The following is an 11030-nucleotide window of genomic DNA, read 5'->3' on the forward strand; positions in this document are numbered from 1 at the left end:
TGCGCCCGCGCGCGCACAGGGAGGGGTGGGAGCTGCGGCCGCAGGCGCCAGCGCCCCAGTAACTCGGGCTGGGCGGGGGAGAGGAAGGGGCGGGGCGGGGAGCCCACCGAGTGCAGGGTCGCTGTCTGGATCCGGAGCGGGAGCCCTAGGGACTCTCAGGACTGATTTCTTTCCCCAGCACCCCTATCTGGCCCAGCGATGGAGTTTCCGGACCTCGGGGCTCACTGTTCCGAGCCGAGCTGTCAGCGCCTGGGTGAGAGGCGGAGCGCGTGCGGTGCTGAGCAGGGAGGCAAGGGGTTTGGGTCTCCGATCCGGCGAGGAGGGTGGGCTTCCGGGCTGGAAATGCCGAGGAGGGCGGGCCTAGAAGTTGGGGGCGGTGGCTAGTAGGCGTGGCGAGGGAGTGTGTACTGGGGAGGGCTGTAGATGGGGTGTGTTTTCCTTTCCAAGTAGCATCCTTGAGAGGGAAGGGCAGCCAGGTCCCAGTGGACGGACCTGCAATCCGACTGTCCCTGCAGATTTTCTGCCGCTCAAGTGCGATGCCTGCTCGGGCATTTTCTGCGCAGACCATGTGGCCTATGCCCAGCATCACTGTGGATCTGCTTACCAAAAGGTGAGGGGGCGTTCCTGAGGGTAAAAGGCAGTGGAGGGCAGATGTATGCAGAATCCTTAGCATCTGTCCGCTTCTCATTTCCCCTATTATTGCCTTCCTGAGGCTCAGTACTGGGGAACACTGTGTTTCTTGCACATTTGTGGTGGTGGTGATGGAGGGGGGTGTATCCAAATTCAGGATCAGAGGCTTGTTGGATGGGAGTGGGCCACAGACTGATCCCTGTCGTTTGACTATAGGATATCCAGGTACCAGTATGTCCTCTCTGTAATGTACCTGTTCCTGTGGCCAGAGGGGAGCCCCCTGACCGGGCCGTGGGAGAGCACATTGACAGAGACTGTCGCTCTGATCCAGCACAGCAAAAACGCAAGGTGAGTGATAGTAGAATTTGTCACAGCCCAGCTGGGACTGTAGATGCCTGGAAACCTAAACATCTGACTCCAGCGACAGGGCTGGAAAAGGGCTAGCAACTCAGTTACAAACCTCTCTCCTCTTTACTTCAGATCTTCACCAATAGGTGTGAACGCTCTGGGTGCCGGCAGCGCGAGATGATGAAACTGACGTGTGAACGCTGTGGCCGAAACTTTTGTATCAAGCACCGTCACCCATTGGACCATGACTGTACTGGGCAGGGATACCCAACCAGCCGGGCAGGGTAATTGCCGCCAGGTCTCCTCCTCACCTTTGGGAACTTCCCATTCTTTTGAAGCCAGTTCAGCCTTTGTGCTTACAAATTGGGAGGCAGCCAGTCCCCATTGGCCAGGGGAGTCTTTTTAAGTTTTGAAGTATGTGGTTTTCCACACTGTCGGGAGGAGTCTCCTGACTCCTGGGTAAGTCATGCTTTTGGAGACATGCCAAGAGTCTCTCTCCCCTACAGACTTGCTGCCATCTCGAGAGCACAAAGCCTGGCTTCCACAAGCACCGTCCCCAGCCCTAGTCGGACCTTACCGTCCACCTCTCCCAGCAGGTAGGCCTGGCCACTGTGCCTTTCCCCATCTACCCCTTTACGCCTCTGACCTCAGCCTCTTGAATATCTTCCATAGAGCCACAACCCAGTCTCCATCCCAGGCAGCCCCTCCAGTGATTGCTTTGCAGAATGGCTTGGTGAGTTGGGCAGAGGTTGGATGGACATAAAGAGTGGTCTGTCACCCCACTGATCGCCAGGTTATTTGGCTGATCAGGCTGGTGAGCCGGGTGTTTCCTTCCTCCACACCCCTCCCAAAGCTGCACAGTTGGTCAAAGGTGACCACTCCCTATAGAGGAGGACCATTTCCTCGGTCAGGGTATACAAGTAGCTGTGCTCCCCTGCTAGAACTTTTTTTTTGTTTTTGAGGAGAACAATTAGAAGCTAGAACTTTTAATCAAGCTCTCAAAGTGAGGTCCTGACTCAAAAAAAACCCCCAAAATTTAAATGAACAAACCCACAAGAGTGTAAAGTCCAAAGCAGTGTGTTCCTCTCCCCCTTCACAGAGTGAAGATGAAGCACTGCAACGTGCCCTGGAATTATCCCTGGCAGAGACCAAATCCCAGGTCCCAAGGTATCTACTCTGATAGAAAGGAAGGTAGGATGTGGGCAAGGGCTCACTTTGGAGACATCGACCCAAAGCAAGATACAGGAATTTGGGCTCAAGATTAAGATGAACGATCCAGGCATTGTAGTGTATGGCTATAATCCCAGTACTTTTGGGAGGCTGAGGCAAGAGGATCACCATTAGTTCAAGGCCAACCTGTATTACAAAGTGAGGCCCTGGGATGTGAAGGCAGTCAGGCTGTAACATCTGGCTGATCAAGCTGGTGAGCCTATTTCTCCTTCCTCCCACACCCCTCCCAAAGTGCCTCAGTCCATCAAAGGTGGCCACTCCCTATAGAGGAGGACCATTTCCTCAGTCAGGGTATACGAGTAGCTGTGCTCCCCTGATAGAACTTTTCATCAAACTCTCAAAGGGAGGTCCTGACAAAAAAAATTAAAATGAGCTATATGACCTCTGACAAACTCTTTAACCCACAAGAAACTAACATTCTCTATTTGTTCAGAAAAATGCTAACACTGACCATGAGGTCAGGCCCAGAGGGGCTCAGGACAGGGAGACCTGACAGAACACATGCTCAAATGTTTTAGTATCGTAGGCCAACTTAAGTTCCTCTCTCCAGTTCTCAGGAGGAAGAAGACTTGGCTTTAGCTCAGGCCCTCTCCGCCAGTGAGGCAGAGTACCAACGGCAGCAGGTATGAGGATGGTGGGGTGGAGACAGGAGCCTGAGCGAGCAGTAAGAACTGGGCAAAGGGTTTTGCCGAGTGGTGGAGCACTGGGATGGCGGTTCTTTTGGCTTGCACTGTGAGAGCAGCCTACACTGAACTCTGAAACAAGGCCTGCCCTCTCTTTTCCTTGACTTGGCACCATCTCCTCCCTCTCTTCTGCTCCAGGCGCAGAGCCGCAGCTTGAAGCCATCCAACTGCAGCCTGTGCTAGGGTCCTGGGCTTGGGGAGGGAGGCTCGGCTGAGAAGGACTGTGGCCCTCACATCTCCAGGGTACACAGGGAAAGGAGGTGCAGAGCAGCTTGGAGGACAAAGATGAGCAGCAGTGAGGCAGAGGCCACTCCTGGAGCATCAGCAGAGAGCTTGACAAACTGAGCCTAGAAAGGCCCTGCTGGCTCTCTGGCTGCAGGGAGAGAGTGGCTGGGAACTGCTGGCCCTCGGTGGGGGCTACCCAGGCCCCACTCTCAACCCCCTTCATCATGTACCCCTCTTACCCTAGGGCTGCCCCGACATGCAGTGGGCAGGGAGGGGCTGGAAAGAATAAAGATCTCGGCAGACAGTAAGACATACGAGTGCTGTTTCTCTTTCCAACACAAAACAGCAAAGTCGTGTCTTAAGGGTGGAGGGCCCGTGCCCCACGGAACAAAGCTAATGTGATCCTTGAGTAGTAAGTACACTTTTATTTTCCCAGGAAGTGCTTTTTAGAGAGGTCCTTTTCCCTCAGACAGCTAGCACCACACCCTTATGCCAGGATGAAATCAGGCAGGGAAAAGGCTGTGTCTTCGTCCCGAGTTAGTTTTTTAGAGGGAAGAGGCCACGGCTTGTCACTGTGCCTCGGGCTGAGGTTTGATGTCTTCAGAGACTTCTTCTTGTCCCTGCTGCTGCAGCTGCCACATGTTGGCATACACCCCACCTCGAGACAACAGTGCCTCGTGCCTGGGGCAAGAAGGCAAGTGTAAGCGCCACTCATCAGGTGCACCTTGGAGGTCTTGCCACTGGACCACTAAGGGGGAACAGGTGAGGGGGATCCTCCCCCCACCAAAGCCCCTGCCCTGTTCATCCTGCGCATCTCACCGTCCTCTTTCCACAATGCAGCCATCCTTTATGACAAGGATCTGGTCAGCATTGACTACAGTGGACAGCCTGAGAAGTCAAGAGATCCGTTACCTGCTGTACCACCAGATGTGGCCAACGCTGCCACCCAGCCCCTCCTGTAGTGTCGTACCTGTGTGCCACCACAATGGTGGTGCGGTTGGCGCAGACTTTGGCTAGCGAAGCTTGGATGGCCCTCTCGTTAGATGTATCCAGGGCTGATGTTGCCTACAGAGAGGGTCTGGGTAAAATGCCCCTGCTACCCAAAGACCTCAACAGGAAGATGCCAGCTGCTAGCGAGGGCTCGGGAATGCACAGTTGGGGTTTGAGAAGGGTAAAGGGTTTAGTGAAACATGGACTGGTGATACTTGTGCTAGGCGGGAAATGGCCGGGTAGAAGTGGCACGGGCACAGACAGGGAGGACCGAGGGGAGAAGGCTGCCCAGGCCTCACCTCGTCCAGCAGAATGATGTCTGGGGCTTTGAGAATGGTGCGTGCGATGGCAACTCGCTGTTTCTCTCCCCCGCTCAGCTTCAGTCCTCGCTCCCCCACCTGTGTCTCGTACCCTGCGGATATCGCCCACCTCCCTCAAATCACACATAATAAGCTTGGTTTCTGTGACCAGGTGGGCAAGGAAGGGATCAAACAGGTCAGAGAGATTAAAGGACGGTGACAGACGGGAGGGGACTCTTGGAGGAGGAACTCCACCTTCAGGGAAAGTCAGAATGGCGTCATGGATGCCTGCAGCCTGAGCAGCAGCCTCCACCTCATCGTTCCTAGCTGTGACACGGCCATAGCGGATGTTGTTGGCAATGGTGTCATTGAAGAGGACAGTGTCTTGGGGCACGACTCCAATGTGAGAGCGCAGAGATATCTGGGTCACCTGGGGCCAGGAGACCAGTCAGCTTGCCTGTAAGATCCTCTCGCCCCTGGGAGGTAGGAAGGACTAGCAAATCCCAGCTGGGTGGGCAAATGACTCCACCTCTCCAAGTCTGTTTTCCAGTCCATCAAAAGGTAACATACTGTCTGCCTGCTTCACTGGGCCGCTGCAGAAGTGCTGTACCTTGGACAGAACTAGAGCAAATCTCTATTTTCTTAGTGTGGTGCTAAGTTCCATGACTATTTTCTTAGCAGGTCATGTGGTGCTAGGAAGGCCCCCAGAATTCTGTAGAGGTGGCATTTTCTACACTCACTTTGGATGCCCATACCCTGCTATCTGTCCACTTAGACCCCTGAATTATAGCTGCTCTGCCAGCACCCTCACCTGTGAAATATCCTGCCCGTCTATTCGGATGCAGCCAGAGTTGATGTTATAGAAGCGAAATAGCAGACGCAACACCGTGCTCTTTCCTGCCCCCGATGGGCCCACCTATTGCATTGGAAATAAAAGCGGTAAATTCTCAGGCGCACTGGCTTTTCTGTCTCTCTTTCCAAAAGCCACCAACACCCCCAACAGCTGCCACATTCAATCCAACTGGTCCTCAAGACGGAGCTCTGATTCCCCAGCCTGGGCTATGAGCCGGCATGGATACTGAAAGAGGGGAACTCGAGGAGTAAAGGCTAAGTGGCTAGGTCTCGTCTCACCAGGGCCAGTGTCTGTCCAGGCATCACTGTAAAGGACACGTCCTGCAGGGTCTCTCTCCTGCAAGAAAGGGTGGGCAGGGTCCGCAGACCCCTGCTATCACCAAAGCTACTACTGGGCCCTCCGCTTCCCGCTCCTCCCAGCTTCGGCATAAGGCCCAGGTGGAAGTGGGCTGCAGAGCTGGGGTTCAGTGCAGGAAGGTAGTATGCCAGTGGGAAAGGGAATACAAAGAAGGCAAAAGGTGTGGGCTCACCCATCAGTGTAGCCGAAGTGCACATTCTCAAACTCAATCTGGCCCTTCCGAAAGTGAAGGGGCCTTGCTCCAGGGAGGTCTTTGACCTGGGAGAACACAGCCAATGCACTGCTACTGCAGGTCTGGGGACACAGCCCCCTCCCCAAGCCCCACTCTTCTCTCTCCTCACTTCTGGCTGCTCTTTCAGCAGGTCAAACATGTTCTCCATGTCAATGAAGTTGGTCTGGATCATCCTGCAAAAAGGTGACACTTGGGCTCCTCTTAGGAGCCAGAAAATAACAATGCACCCCGACAGGTGAGGACCTGCCATCAGGTTACCTGTAGTAGGTGCCAAACCAGTTGAGAGGCATATACAGTTGGATGATGTAAGTGCCAAAGAGCACAAAGTCCCCAACCTGCAGAGACCAAAAGAAGCTGGTGTGTGCCAGGGGCCTGCTCTTCAAACCTACTTCCCCTCCAGGAGGCTGCTGCTCAGAGCTAGGCTCCAGACCCTCTTCCCTACACCCCTTCATCTGTCACTCTGCTTCACCTGGAGCTTCTGCTCACTGACAAAGTATGCACAGAGCAGAGAGCCAGCGAGGAGCCCGAGTCCAATCACAAAGTTCTGGGTCTGATTCAGCAAAACCAGTGAAGCGTTTGACTTCCACTCCAAATCCTGAAGGCAATGACACGGGAGGGAAAAAGGTCCCATATGCAGACAGACATCACTGAATCCCACCCTGGGCCCAGGCCCCTCAAATTCAGTCTCTGGATTTCTTCCTCCTCTCTGCTCTGGCCAAGCTATAGGCCAGCTCCATGCTCAGGTCACACATTCACATCCTCACCTGATACTTGATGATGGCCTCTCGATACCGGTCTACTTCATAACCCTCGGCATTGTAGTACTTCACCTGATGAATTCAAACAGTGTAAGGCTCATGGCTCCTTCCCTCTGAATTCCTGATCCCTCCTTCCTTCTATCACCCCTGAAGCGCCTCATCAGCCCGCCACTGTTGCTCAGGTCCCCATTACCGTCTCAAAGTTTAGCAGGGAGTCCACAGCTCGCGCCCGGGTGGCGTTCTCCTGTGTGTTCATAGCACGGCGAAACTTGGCTCTCCACTCAGTGACCACGATGGTCAGGACTGGAGCACAACAAGAAGTAGGAGAGAGAACAGAACATCAGCCTAAAGAGCAGAGACTGTGCCCGCTGCCTGCCACATAACCAAAAGTGGACCAAGACTCCAGAGGGAGAAGCCAAAAGCTCACCGAGGGAAGAAGCCATGTGTAGGCATGTTTGCAGACTGCACAAAGACTTGAGTCCAGAAAACACTCTGGGTTAATATAGATATCTTACTATACAAATGAGGATTTCCCTTCACCTGAGACCACAGAAGGAACCTGATGTAACAAAGATGCCTTCCCTGGCTCTCCCTGCAGGTTGAGCTAAGGTTCAGCTGGATTGAGGACACCTGCTTATTACACCAGGTGCAGTGGGAGCATAATCAAGTCCACCAATTCTCAGCCTCCTGAAGGAGGGTTACCCGAGTGGTGGGCATGGCTCATGTCCAAGGGAGTCCCCAGACAGAGCAGGGAGATGGTTTCACTAGGCAGCACTTACTGAGGTAAAGACTCATGCACACGAACACAATGAGGCCAAACCAGGCATTGAAGAACGAGCTGAAGTAGACGATGCCGATGATGATGTCAGCCAGCGTGGGGATGATGTTGAAGACCAGGTAGCTGCGAGACAAGACCAGGGCGAGACAAGAGACAGAGGTTTGTGGACAGAGAGTCACCAACCTTACCTTGAAGAACTTCAATGTAGTGCTTCATTTTCAACAGGAACAGCCTGGAACCAATCTAGACACCCCTTAAGAGGTGGGGGACTAGAACCCTATCAGTTATCATGAACAAGATGGAAATATATTTCCCTTCTTACAAAGATAAGGTTTTCCCTAAGGTTTTGCTAAGCAACTATGAAAATTATGCCTATTCTGGAACTTAACTTGTCTTAGAAAACACATAATTAAAAAAAAAATCAAACTTCCATAAACTGCTTGTGGTGGCACACACCTGTAATCCCAGCACTCAGAAGGCTGAGGCAGGAGCACTGTTGTGAGTTTGAGGCCAGCCCAGGCAACATAATGAGTTCAAGGCCAGCCTGAACTGCATAGCAAGATTCTGTCTTGGAAAAAACAACAACAACAACAACAAAAAAACCCTCCTATAAAACCACAAGTCTAAAAGAACCGTATAAAGATGTGTAATAAAGCAGAATTGAATACACTAAACAGAACAGGAAAACTCTGGAGGAGTGGAGTTCAAAAGCCACTTATTCTCTGTCTGCATTACTGGCATAATAACACCATAGGAACCTTACTCCTGTAATGTATGGAAGAAGCAGAACACATAGGCTGGGCGTGGTGGTGATTCAGGGTGGGTCTATTTTCCTGACAGCTCCTCTATCTGCGATTCTCAGCCCCACCCTCTCATGCCCTTTCCATTCATATGGTACCTGAGCAGCCCTGTGACACTGGACGTTCCCCGGTCCACGATCCGCAGCACCTCCCCTGTGCGGCGGCCCAAGTGCCAGCGCAGTGAGAGCTCGTGCAGGTGGGAGAAGAGGCGCAACTCCATGTGCCGCGACGTGAATTGCTGCACCCGGATCCACAGGAATGTGCGCAGATTGCTCACGAAGCCTGGGGGAGATAGCAGTGCCACAGTACGGCTTGGGCACGAAGGGACACTGGCCCTCTGGCAGGATGTGAAAGGTGTGCAAGCATGGAGGGGCTGGCAGAGCAAAGCTCAGAGAGGGAGATGGTGAGCAAAGGCCCACGGGAGGAGCTGGTAATAACCTCATACCTGTACTGCCTGTGCCACCGCCCTGGAGGAACTTGAGGAGGACATAGATCGTAACAGTTGAGGCCAGAGAGTTCCAAGGCGCCTTCTCAGTCAACAAGTTCACTGTGGAGAAAGAGTCAGGGTTCACTTCAGTCAGTGTTCTCTTCAGGCAAAACCTCTCCAGGCACCAGCCATGGCCTCTCTGACACAGGTTCCCAACTGTGTAAAGGGCACCCCATCACCAATTCAATGAAGAACCAGCAGGCTGGGCTCAACTGCTCTCCCTCACCAATATCCCTATAGAAGATGGGGACCAACAAATTGAGTGCTCGGTCCAATCCCATGAGGGCCAGGCAGAAGAGCACAACCAGCTGCAGAATGGGACTCCCTCGAGGCCACAGGTAGCCACTCAGTAGGCGCAGCTTCCTGCCAAGATCTCGCCAGGTAGATCGTTGGTCTGTTGACTGAGCCTAGGATAATGACCAACCGAAGGGAGGGAAATTCAGAAATCAAAAAGAAGCGTGCGAACCAGAAACCCTCAGGAAAGAATATGGGGCCACAACTGCCAGGTATCTGAGGCTCACAGGTGAACCCTGATGGAGTCAGAAAAGTTACCAGGTCACAAACTGAGTTTTGGGGAAGAACGGCAGTAATTGATAATGGGCAGTAAGCATAAGAAAGAATGAAAGCAAGAGAGGCCCCTGGGTTTATAAGTACTGGGATACAGCTAAACATGCTTAGAATTCACAGTGCCCTGGGTTCCAACTCAAAGCCTGTGCACACAGACATGCAACATGGACATACCCCGACACTCAGAGAATGAGGTATACCTGGTTCCTTTCTATGTCTTGGTCCTCTTCCTGAACCTGGAGGGTGTAGGACTGGGGACGAAGTCCAGGGGCCCAGAGCCCCAGGACAAACAGCCCTCCAGAAACCACATATCTCAGGACCCACAGGCCAAACTGCACCTGGGACAAAATGTGCAGAAGGTTTGAAAGAAGGCCGTGATCCCACTGTCTCTCAATACACCCAAGACTTCTGCAGGGCCCCAGCACACACACACATAAAGAACCCACAGTGACTCAGCAGTGACACACCCCACCAGCTGGTAATCAGCTTCCAGGTGGCGCCAGCCACTCCTTCCTTTTGCCTAAGAGTCATCTGAAAGCAGGGAGCCACTAAGTCCAGACACAGCACCTCCCAGCATCTGTGCTTCCCCTCCTCCCCACAGATTCCTCACCTGCTGGCCCAGGTCAGCCCGTGCCCACCACCACTGCGGGCTGTTCCATGACACTAGGGCTAAGTTCTCAGCTGCAAAGGTCACTGTCCAGAGAAGTAGGAGACCCAGGCTGTGCCTGAACTTGATCCAAACGCCCATTGCCAGCCTCTGCCGTGCCTGGTTCCTTTCCACCACAAGCAGCCACAGTCCACAGAAGCTAGCCAGGCTTTCCAGCACACACGCCAGCAGCAGGTAGCCTGGCAGCGGGGCCCCTCGGGCGGTGCCCACCCGGCCAACTAGGCCAGCCAGGGGCAGCACCACCTGAAGCATGGCCAGAAGCAGCTGCAGCCCATAGGGAGCGACGCGCGGCCCGGTGCCCCAGGACAGTGCGTCAGCGCCAGTGGGCCTCTCTCGACGCTTGCAGGGAAGAGCCAGCACCACGGCCAGGGCCCCCAGGGTCATCTGCAGCGAGGGCACGAGCGTGAAGAAGAAGCAGGGACTTAGGCCATTCTGAGCCCACGCCGGAACCATGGGCCCTTCGGCCTCGCAGTAGTTGCCTACAGCCACCATAGTGACACTGGTGGCTGCTGCTCCAGCCTGCGGGAGAAACGGCCGAGCCGCTCCGGGACGGCCACGGGCTGGGTGTCTCAGGTCATGGAGCCGGGGTCGCTGAGCCGCTGGGGGCGCGGGGAAGGACGCACGTGGACCCTGCCACACCGCCCCCTCGCTTCGCGCACGCGCCGCCGCCACGCACTCACGCAGGGCACGTACGCTGCTGTCTCCCCGCGGCTTGCTCCGCTCGCCGGACGGCGACCCTCTGGCCGAGGGCGACGCAGCCTTAAGGCAGGCGCTGAGCGCGCACCGCCCTCCATAGTACGGCGCCGCCCGGAGGCGGGCCCGCCACCCATACCCAGGGTCCCCATTGGACAGATGTCTTCGGAGGGGCGGGGGGAAGGGTGCACACACACAGCCTGGCAAAATAGAGTCCCCTAGATCTAGTCCCGTGCTCAAGGCGGGAAACCTTGACCTCCAAGAAGTGTAGCTCGGAAACAGCCCTTTTGCTAGCCAGCTAGCTGGATATCCGAGAGCCGACATAAATCCTCTCGGTTCCCCCAGCCCGTCTTCAGGAACTTGGGGAAAGAGAAATAACACCCACCCACTCCTGTTGTTTCTAGGATCCTCGCTTCAGGAAACAGTCATGATC

General features: G+C 54.4%; 2 protein-coding genes across 4 annotated transcripts; one reads left to right on the plus strand and one right to left on the minus strand.

Moving 5' to 3' along the window:
- The first annotated feature begins 86 nt into the window (after positions 1 to 86).
- Zfand2b (zinc finger AN1-type containing 2B) lies at positions 87 to 3424 on the plus strand. 2 transcript variants are annotated; one of them, XM_003464004.5, is made up of 9 exons: positions 87 to 253; positions 516 to 610; positions 847 to 978; positions 1111 to 1262; positions 1485 to 1574; positions 1651 to 1711; positions 2078 to 2145; positions 2759 to 2831; positions 3030 to 3424. In XM_003464004.5, exons 1-9 carry the CDS (start codon positions 199 to 201, stop codon positions 3072 to 3074), a joined length of 771 nt encoding a protein of 256 aa, XP_003464052.1. In that variant the 5' UTR covers positions 87 to 198; the 3' UTR covers positions 3075 to 3424. The 2 variants fall into 2 exon arrangements, with proteins under 2 accessions (XP_003464052.1, XP_013001622.1); XM_013146168.3 differs by having other exon boundaries at positions 3134 to 3424.
- Positions 3425 to 3521: 97 nt separating this feature from the next.
- On the minus strand, positions 3522 to 10673 carry Abcb6 (ATP binding cassette subfamily B member 6 (LAN blood group)). 2 transcript variants are annotated; one of them, XM_003464028.5, is made up of 19 exons: positions 9848 to 10665; positions 9438 to 9575; positions 8897 to 9077; positions 8629 to 8730; positions 8282 to 8465; positions 7385 to 7506; positions 6799 to 6908; positions 6612 to 6677; positions 6317 to 6442; positions 6106 to 6182; positions 5957 to 6020; positions 5788 to 5873; positions 5537 to 5594; positions 5217 to 5321; positions 4661 to 4835; positions 4406 to 4518; positions 4087 to 4181; positions 3936 to 4004; positions 3522 to 3797 (listed from the first exon to the last, which is right to left on the minus strand). In XM_003464028.5, exons 1-19 carry the CDS (start codon positions 10394 to 10396, stop codon positions 3686 to 3688), a joined length of 2532 nt encoding a protein of 843 aa, XP_003464076.1. In that variant the 5' UTR covers positions 10397 to 10665; the 3' UTR covers positions 3522 to 3685. The 2 variants fall into 2 exon arrangements, 1 of the variants encoding a protein (XP_003464076.1); XR_010046445.1 differs by lacking the exons at positions 3522 to 3797; positions 3936 to 4004; positions 4087 to 4181 and having other exon boundaries at positions 4661 to 4881; positions 9848 to 10673.
- Between the last annotated feature and the right edge of the window lie 357 nt (positions 10674 to 11030).

Source organism: Cavia porcellus, unplaced genomic scaffold (genome assembly GCF_034190915.1).
Source record: "Cavia porcellus strain 051 isolate PalLab524CR breed Dunkin Hartley unplaced genomic scaffold, mCavPor4.1 scaffold_1, whole genome shotgun sequence".
Lineage (NCBI taxonomy): Eukaryota > Metazoa > Chordata > Mammalia > Rodentia > Caviidae > Cavia > Cavia porcellus.

Bases quoted from the DNA above. Each gene is read 5' to 3' on its own strand.
- Abcb6 (XM_003464028.5), bottom strand. From the start codon at position 10,396: ATGGTGGCTGTAGGCAACTACTGCGAGGCCGAAGGGCCCATGGTTCCG. The intron at 7,507-8,281 runs GTACCATATGAA...CTTGTCTCGCAG, and splicing joins AGTGTCACAGGGCTGCTCAG to CTACCTGGTCTTCAACATCA. The intron at 6,021-6,105 runs GTAACCTGATGG...ACCTTTTTGCAG, and splicing joins TGGTTTGGCACCTACTACAG to GATGATCCAGACCAACTTCA.
- Zfand2b (XM_013146168.3), top strand. From the start codon at position 199: ATGGAGTTTCCGGACCTCGGGGCTCACTGTTCCGAGCCGAGCTGTCAG. The intron at 254-515 runs GTGAGAGGCGGA...CTGTCCCTGCAG, and splicing joins GCCGAGCTGTCAGCGCCTGG to ATTTTCTGCCGCTCAAGTGC. The intron at 1,575-1,650 runs GTAGGCCTGGCC...TATCTTCCATAG, and splicing joins CCGTCCACCTCTCCCAGCAG to AGCCACAACCCAGTCTCCAT.